At 39.5% G+C, this 9,899-nt stretch overlaps 2 protein-coding genes across 2 annotated transcripts; one reads left to right on the plus strand and one right to left on the minus strand.

Moving 5' to 3' along the window:
* Positions 1-363: 363 nt before the first annotated feature.
* LOC136972512 (uncharacterized) lies at positions 364-2,193 on the minus strand. The gene has a single exon (XM_067267096.1). It carries the CDS (start codon positions 1,818-1,820, stop codon positions 651-653), a length of 1,170 nt encoding a protein of 389 aa, XP_067123197.1. The 5' UTR covers positions 1,821-2,193; the 3' UTR covers positions 364-650.
* Positions 2,194-3,101: 908 nt separating this feature from the next.
* LOC136972513 (uncharacterized) lies at positions 3,102-3,923 on the plus strand. The gene has a single exon (XM_067267097.1). The coding sequence runs from the start codon at positions 3,102-3,104 to the stop codon at positions 3,921-3,923; it is 822 nt and encodes a 273-aa protein (XP_067123198.1).
* The last annotated feature ends 5,976 nt before the right edge of the window (positions 3,924-9,899 follow it).

Raw genomic sequence — 9,899 nt, forward strand, 5'->3', positions numbered from 1 at the left:
GGCATGGAAGTATGTCACTTCTCCAGTATTAAATAAATATAGTTGGTGATTACCTATAAATCTCTCAATGGCTCTGCCTTGATGGTTGATATCGTGACTGCCCCACATTGGATTGTGGCCATTGAAATCACCAAGTAAAAAAAAGGAGTTGGCAGCTGTTCAACCAATGCATCCAATTCATCCTCATTGACTCTGACATCTGGTGGCAAGTATATGGAACAAACTGTGACAGTGACGCCCATAGATATTCTGACTGCCACAGCTTGCAGCTCTGTTGTTATTTGTACCGGAAAAGACGGGATGCGGTTTGAAACCAGTACAGCCACACCTCCACTGGCGCGGGTGTGGCTGTCGTCATCTTTACGGTAAAGATCGAATCCTTTTAAAGAAATTCTTTCTCCAGGTTTTAGATGTGTTTCCTGGAGTGCCACGCAGAGAGATGAGGTAGAGTATGTCAGGTGTTTAACGTCAGAGAAGTTGTTGCGAAAACCACGACAGTTCCATTGGATTATTTTATAATCCATTATGTGTTTGAGGTAGCATTCTTTGCGAGGGTATCCCTCTTTAATTTAACAGGGGGTCTCTCTTTTGGAGGTGACTTTGGTTTTGTAACCTCCGAATTAGTCTCTTCATCAGAAAAGTCGGAGAACTCACTCATAGACTGAGTCTCTGATCTTTTTAGCTGATTTAGAGAGGGCAACTTTTACTTTTTGCTTGTTAAGTGGGTTTTTATTGGCCTTTTTTGAACCCACATTTCTTGTTATTACCCCTGTTTTAGGTAGGGGTGTCTTTGTCTTCTTGCTCTCTTTTTCTGGTGTTTGGGTAGATGGCAGTATTAAACATTTCGCATGGCGAGTAAAGGATTCACTTGGAGAGACAGAGATATCTGTTTGAACTCCACAAGTGTTTGTGGATTTCAAGACAGCAGCGTATGTCTTCTGCTTCAGTGGTGCACTTGAAGTGACCATGCGGCGAGCCTCTGGGTAAGGTACGTTGTTGACTGTTTTCACTCGCTGGATCTCTTTCTCTCTCTGCCATGCAGGGCATTTTCGGGAGTAGGCAGGATGGGCATCCTTGCAGTTCACACAGCATGGGGTAGTTTTACATTCGGTACTCTCGTGACCTTCCGTCCCACACTGTGCGCATACGCTTTTCCCTCGGCAAGATGTTTGTGAATGTCCAAATCGCTGGCATTTAAAGCAACGCAGCGGATTTGGAACATATGGGCGAACTGGGCAGCGTAGATAACCGGCTGTAATAACAGATGGCAAAGTCGGTTTATTAAATGTCAGAATAAGATGTTTTGTAGGAATCAACTTGCCATCCCGACGAATGGAGATGCGTCGGACAGCAGTGACGCCTTGGTCTGAAAGACCGATCTGGATATCTGATTCATCTTCAGACATCAGATCGATCTCAGATATCACACCACGTGATGAATTCAAACTTCCATGTGGTGTGACTGTCACTTCAATTTCTCCTAAATTCTTTGTAGCTAAAAGTTTTGCCGATTGTTGAGGTGAGGCAGTTTCTACAAGTAGGTCCCCTGACCTCAATTTCTGTGTTTTCTTCAGGTGCCCAATGGTTGATTCGAATAACTTCTGGATCAAGAAAGGGGAGCATTTTGACAGAGGTTTTTCTCCAGTAGCATGCACTATCAAGTAGCATGGCTGGCTGGAAATGTTTTCATTTGTATTTTTTGGCATGTCTGGATTTTTTGGGGTTTTAGAATCCATATTTAAGAGTAGATATTCAGCTCCTAGTGACCCCACCCACCATGGGGCCCAACAAGGGGATGCCGTCACATGAGAGGATCCCATAGACCGTCACACCAGGGTTTCCCAGGAGCTATACCCTCACAATGCAGTCGAGAAGAGCACACCTTGTCTGACGTGTCCGCCCGGTCTGCATCGATCGGTTGACTCCAGGCCGAGGTCAAGAATGACTCAACGACCAGCCGATTGACTCAAACGGAGCCTGATTTGAGCCTCCCGTTTATCCGAAGCAGGGGCCAAAGCAGTGTGTTGGGGACGTTATGTTGCCCCTCAACTACCAGGATCCCCTTTTCCGGCATACGGGTCACCACGCACGGCAAACACGTGGGTGGGCGTTCAGATCCCAGGGATGGTAAAGAAAAGTTACTAAACCATCTCTGGGAGGTCCCCTCACCACGGACAGGAACCCACATCGAGGGGACTTAATTAGTGTATTAATGGACTCATGTAACACCATGCGTGGGAAAAAAAAAGGGTGTTGAAACCAGACTACGATCAAACAAAGCACCCCACTTATTAGATATTGATGGTGACACATGTCACACAGCTAATAACTGTGCAAAAAAATTTGCTTCATGTTTTGATAGATACTTAGAAGATTTGTTTGATGACATCTATTTTGATATGAAAAGCTGCAGTAAAAGAGAAAATTTTTTCAAAATCTGTGAATCCCTTGCCATTAAAAAACTTAAGCCCTTGAAGAGACCAGACCATAGGTGGGTGTACATTTTGTGTGTTTTAGAAAGAATCAAAGATCTGTGGGATGCTCTTATTGCATTTTATTTTCACTACTTGGATAAAACTGATAAAGGGGATTATTTTTCTTATGTTGAAACTGTATACAATAAAATAAATATTTCTGCAGCTCAGAAAAAAATTGTTGAAGGGGTGTATTCTTGCTTGCATTCCCAACAACTCACAAAGGATGCTTTAGCTCGGAAAAAAAGAATACTAAATGGGTTATTTGTTATGCAAAACAAAACTTTATTGCATATGGCATTATATTCAGCAGTATTACCAGAGTTCAACACATATATTAAATTATTTGAAACAAAAAAACCAATGCTTCATTTAATACATTCCAGTATTTATAAATTGATGGCAAAATTTTTCTCTTTTTTTATGAAGCCAGAAAATATAGAGTGCACATCTTATAATGATTTATTAAAGGTTGATGTCACAAATCCAGAATTCCATCTACCTAGCAAAGTAATATTTACTGGTGCAGAAGCTTCCACTCTCCTGAAGAAATTATCAAAAAATCATCCAATAGCAAAAGAATTCCAAATTTCTCTGATGAAAGCTTATACTAATACAGCACAGCATATGAAACAGAAATTACCCCTTAAAAATTCATATCTAATTAGTTTTACAGCATTAGATCCAGAGCTAAGAGGTAAAACCAGTACAATATTAGCTTTTGAAAAATTATCATCTTTTATGTCCCATATTTTTAGTGATAATGAAAAGTCAAAAGTAGAAGCTGAAATAAGGTTATACCAGAGTGATATTGATATCACCAAAGAAATGCTCTACACATCTGATGAAAGTGGAAATCAAGTCAAGTGTACAATTGATAAATATTGGTCTAAAGTTTTTAATTTAAAAGATGATTTCACAAATGATTATAAGTATCCTACATTGGCTAAATTGGTCAAAGCCTGCCTTAGCTGCTTCCATGGCCCATTAGTGGAAAGTGCATTCAACTTAATGGATACACTTGTCACTGACTATAGAACCTCTCTTAAGATTGATTCCCTAGATGCAGTGCAGACTATTAAATATGATTTAATGGCTTCTAAAGAAACCTCATGTGAAAAATATGGCTCAAAAAATCCAATGACTGATCCAATTCACAAAGATCTCTTACTGAATATGAACAGAAGTTGGAAAACATATCAAGAGGACTTAAAAACATGTATTTCAGATGAGTCACCTATAAAAGTCTCTGAAAAACCTTCTACATTAGCAGAAAAGCAAACTGCTTCTACCTCTGCATGTGCAGTTCTCGAGGAAATTTCTTCAACTGTAAATGAGGAAAATAAAAGTCAACCTTCCTGCAATTATGAAGTTCACCACAAAAGAAAGACAAGCCCACAAACATCAGAAAATAAAAAAAAGCAGCAGAAATTAGATAATTTTTTTTAAAGAATTAATTCAGGTAATTTAAAATATTTACATAAAATGTAGTACAGTCAAACCTGTTTTTATGCGCTCTTTTTATGTGCGATTTTTATTTGTGCGATTTTTTTAATGCGAATTTTTAATTTGTGCGGTATAGTTGGCGACTAGTCTCGTGCGATTCGTCATGTCTCACGTTGACTTATTATAGCTAAATAAACTTATTATAGCATAAATGCACTTATTATAGTAATATTATTGCATGAATATGCGAAAAATGAAATAATTTACTTTTTAAGTAAACAAAACACCACCTGGACAAAAATATGTAAAACAGACGATAGACCAGACGATGCAGTCAAGTGCTGACATCTGTTGTCAATAAATTCTATTACGTACGGTTTAGAGTTATTTTCTATGTGAGACTTTTTTTATGCGGTCCCTGTTGACCGCATAAAAAAATTATTTTTTTAATTGTGTTGCGAAAACTATTATTTACAGCCATTCGTGAAGTTTCGTGAGATTTTTTTTAATGCGTTTTTTTTAATGCGGTCCCTAATTCCCCGCATAAAAACAGGTTTACATTGTAGTGTTATATGTTTGAAAATTTATGGTTATTAATTTTGCTTCTCATTAATGATCCAGGCTCTCCTCCTACTTTTAATAATGAACGGCATTTTTCTTGGGTCGATGTTACCACATGCTCCAGTTCTTGCTTTACATTTATTACCGATTGGCAAGTATTAGAAAAGCACAACTTTTCTGATCATGCATATATTGTTTTCAAGATCTGTAATAGAGCTTTTTGTCCACCCCTTGCTTGCAGGGCACGGTTTAATCCCTCACGTGCAAAATGGTCTGAAATTTTTGATTATCTTTCATCTAAGATTATTTTTTCGGATTGTGATGTAAGAGAGGAGGCTAGACTTGCTATAGATCAAGTTATTGGGCATATCAACTTAGCATGTAATACTTTTATTCCTAAGACCATTCCCAAGCGTAGACTAGTTCCCTGGTGGAATGAAGAGTTATCTGCACTACGCAGTACTAATACTCATTTACGCCGTAAATACAAACGCTGTCGCAATCCTTCTGTCAGACAAAGGTGTCGTTCTGAATACTTGCAACATCAACATATTTACAAAGATCGGATTATAAACATCAAATTGCAATCTTGGAAAGACTACTGCTCTCGTGCCTCAGAGAACCCTTGGGGCTATCTAACAAAAATGTGTACTGGTAAATTAAAAAAGAGTACTATTCTTACGACAATTTGCGCTGGAAATTATAACACTACAAACTTAGAAGATACCGTAGAAACCTTACTTGACAAGTTTCGTGTGGATGACACTGAAGATGAAGATTCTGTATGGCATAAACGTTTGCGAGATGCTAGGTCACTTTTATTCTCTTCCTCTAAGATTGATCCCATTTTTACACATAATGAGATAGACTCAGCCTTCAGAGAGTTAAAAACAGGCAAAGCACCTGGTACTGATGGTTTGACTGTCGATATAGCAAAAATGTTATGGAAAATTATTCCGACACAGCTGTTTCAACTTTATAATATGTGCTTGCGCCACGGTGTCTTTCCAGAGCTATGGAAAATGGCACAAATTGTCCCTATACCTAAATCGTCCTCTTCTCAAGATCTGAGGCCTATATCTCTCTTGCCTATCATGGGAAAAGTTTTGGAAAAGTTAATGACTAATCGCCTCACATGGCATCTAGAATCCTCAAGCAAACTCAACAACTTTCAATACGGTTTCAGACATCAGAAATCTACAACTAATGCTATTGAAACGGTGGTACAAAAAAATCCAGAGCCTATTAGAAAATAACACCTATGTTCTTGGACTGAGCTTGGATATAAGTAAGGCTTTCGACTCAGCATGGTGGCCTTTGGTCCTTCATCAGCTTAGGACCTTTGATTGCCCAAGTAACATTTATCAACTCTTTAATGATTATCTTGATAATAGAATTGTAACCTTTACTGTTGGTCACCTTTCTTTTCACCGTAATGTCTTGAGAGGATGCCCCCAAGGCTCAGTTTGCGGGCCTTTACTATGGATTGTACTTTTTGATCGATTTCTTTGTCAGGACTTCGGACAAGATGCTCTGATCGCCTATGCGGATGACGCTTTTGTTCTCTTTGGAGGAAAGTCCCGTGCTGACTTGGAAACTGAAGGGAATCTTGCATTGCAAAGAATACACGATTGGGGGATAATGAATAAACTTTGTTTCAATGCCGAAAAAAGAAAGGCTATTGTGTTTAGCAAACCAAGAAAAAGGAATCTTTATGCACGTGTTCCGACTCTTCGGATGGATGGCAGACATATAAAGGTGGTGAAAGAACTTAAATACCTGGGGATAATTCTAGACCATAAGTTGTCCTGGAGTAATCATATTGATTATATCACCAGACATATATATAACCCGTTAATTATAATTAATTGATTATTTTTAGGCGCCTGGAGTATTATATTCACACGTACGCATTTTAAATAGTTGAAAGGCCTATTTCTTTTTTTTTAAAGTATATTACTGGTTTACATGGAAACTATGGAATCTGCCAGAGATACATTCCGTGCAAATGCTAAAGAGATTTTAAATAAAATAAAGGCATATGCTACTGCCAACCCAAATGGGACATTCCATGTGACAAAGCACATGAATTTCATACTTGATCAATTTAATACAATAATTGATTCTGCTGAAACTGCCTTTGACACTCTGTGCCATTCAGCGCATTTGAATGCATCTATACTTGGAAAAACGGATATGCAAGACCCTACAATAAGCATTGGGGCTGGTGATTCTGATAACACACAATGTGCTATTCTGAACAGAATTGACAGGGCACAACATGCTATCCAGGACAGGCTGGACAAAATGGAAGGGAATCTTATTCGAATTGCCTCCGATGGAAATCCAGCTGAAATGCATAGGGATATTTCGAAAACACTTAGTGAAATTGGAAATAAATTGAACACAACCATAAACGGACATAATGCAGTGATGAAAAAGTTAACAGAGATGGAGGTTAGGGTAAATACCAGAATTGATGATGGGATCACTCGGATAGCAAGTGACTCGCACATTGACATTGTCCAAGGGGTCACGGACAAGGTTTCAACAAGCTTGGAACATTTACTGACTGCTGGGCCAATGACGGAAATTGTTAACAATCAAAGAAATATACTGAACACAATTGACAAACTGGGCATGCATGCTCACAACACTCCACCTAAAACATATAGTGAAGCACTCCTGACAGGGCTACATAACACTACTAATAAACGCCGTAAAGATAATGGCGCGAACACTGAAGTTCTGCTCTTATACAGCACTGATGAGGAAAGAAGCTGTAACAAACTGCGCCAAACTCTTTATGAAAGAGTTAAACCTGTCCAACTCGGAATAGGAATTGACAAAATCAGAAACATCAGTGGTGGAGGTGTTGCTATCGAGATGAGTAACTCAGAGGAAGTTCATAAGCTAGAGCAGTGCATACGTAAGGAAGTTCCTGAACTATTGCTTAGAAAACCCAAAAAGAGACTCCCACATCTCGCAATCTTTTCCGTCCCTGCTCAGATTACCCGGGAGGAGCTACTTACATTTTTGTACCGGCAAAATGACTACATAAGTGACAATTACAGTATTGAGGAATTTCATGCGTCCTGCACTATTAAGTTTCAAATGGGCAGGAAAAATAAGCACTTTTACAACTGGGTCATACAGGTTGCGCCCGGCCTGCGGAAACTTCTCTTAAGCATGGAAAAGGTCTCGTTGCAATGGTCTAAATGCAAAGTAGCGGACTTTTGTCCCGTATTGCAATGCTTCCGGTGCTGTCGATTTGGACACTCCACGAGATCGTGTAGCCAGGAGATATCTACTTGTAGCCATTGTTCGGGTCAGCATACCTTTAAGGAGTGCAGTCACATAGATAAACTTGCAATTTGTTGCAACTGTAAACATGAAGGATATACATCTACAGCGCACAATGCAAGAGATAACCAATGCCCTGTATTTCTAAGGATTAAGACCAATTTGATTAAGAGAACTGACTATGGCACATAACATTCACGAAATAAGTATTCTGCAATATAACACGGACGAAGAATAGCTGCAACCTCCTTGTTAGCCTCTGTCGTTAATGATCATGACTTTGTTCTTCTTCAAGAACCATATTGTATCAAATTTAAACTAGCCTGTCTTCCCTCCTCATGTGTAATGCTGACTGGTACTGAGGAATACCCTTGGGCTGCCTCTGTTGCCCCACACACAGACCTTTCAATGCTACACCACAGTAATATCAGTAACGAACACGTCTGTTGTACTGAAATTCTTGTTGATGGACACTGGTATATTATTATAAATATATACTGCCCAAATGATAGTGATCTTGACGAATATTTACGTAATCTACAGAATATTATGGACGTTTTCTCTAATGTTTTCTTCATATTGGCAGGGGATGTTAACGCACACTCTCCATGTTGGGGTGGTGACCGACTTGATCCTCGTGGGAGATGTTGGGAGGAATTTTTTGCCCGGAATGACATACAAATAATTAACGATCCGTCCTCCCCTCCTACATTTGTGTCCAGCCGCGGGGAAAGCTGGGTTGACATCACTGCATGCTCATTGGGATGTCTCTCGTTTGTGGGCGATTGGAGGATTCTGGACGATTCTCTGGATGATCATGCTATGATCTCGTTTAAGATCAAACACCATAATGCAACTAACTTACGGCAACCCCGCCTCAAATACAACTTAAAAAGAGCAGATTGGGACGGTTTGAAAACACATCTAGATTTACATCTTCAGCTGGGTGATCATACTGACACTGAGATGACTAGACAACAACTGGATAACTCTATTAGGGTTATCGAAGAGGCCTGCAGGAAATTTATCCCTAAATATAGGAATAACAAAACTTCTGTTCCATGGTGGAATAGCGATCTGACATCTTTGAGAGCTACTAATGTTCGGTTAAGGAAAAATTTTCAGAATTGTCATACAGAGCCACTCCGCACTAATCTAAAGAAACAATTTGTAGATCATCTTCAGAAATATAAATTGGCAATAAAACAGGCTAAGCTACGCTCTTGGGACGAGTTTTGTGCTGCAGCAAATTCCAATCCATGGGGATTTATTACACGCTATTGCACTAATAAATTAAAACATCGACAAATCTTACATTCGACACATGCTGGTCAAAATTTTACCGAGGCTGCCAACAAAAAGATGGACACCTTCTGCATCCCGGATCCCGAGTCGCAGGACACTGACAATCAACGGGAAACTAGGGCAAATATTCACAATGAAATACATACACCAAATACTCCTCAGTTTACAACGGAGGAAATTGCCTCGGCTTTTGCTAATCTTAACATCAGGAAAGCAGCAGGACATGATGATATCTCGCCGGAACTGGCTAAATACTTATGGCTAATTATACCACAAAAACTGACAGACATTTATAATAAATGTCTCGATCAAGGTATATTCCCTGACTCTTGGAAACACGCGCGCATTGTGCCTGTACCTAAACCTGCAACTACAGACGAATGCCGGCCAATTTCACTTTTACCGGTACTTGGTAAAATATTAGAACGATTAATAGCCAACAGACTACATTGGCACCTCGAGACCAATCAATACTTACATAGTTGTCAGTTTGGGTTCCGACCACAACGCTCGGCCCCAGCTGCTATTGAGAGTGTAATCAAATGTATTAACTCATTACTTGAAGATAACCGATACGTTTTAGCAATTAGCCTTGATATTGCCAAGGCCTTTGACAGCGCTTGGTGGCCGTCGATACTGAATAGCCTAAGGAGCCGACAATGCCCTAGAAACTTATATCGTTTATTAACTGACTACTTAGATCACAGATACGCAGATCTTTGTTGCGGGGCACACACCATTCAAAGGAAAGTCGAACGTGGATGCCCGCAAGGGTCGGTTTGCGGCCCAATCTTATGGAATGTAGTGTTT

This window comes from Centruroides vittatus, unplaced genomic scaffold (assembly GCF_030686945.1).
Source record: "Centruroides vittatus isolate TY-2023 unplaced genomic scaffold, ASM3068694v2 contig_294, whole genome shotgun sequence".
In the NCBI taxonomy this organism is placed as follows: Eukaryota; Metazoa; Arthropoda; class Arachnida; order Scorpiones; family Buthidae; genus Centruroides; species Centruroides vittatus.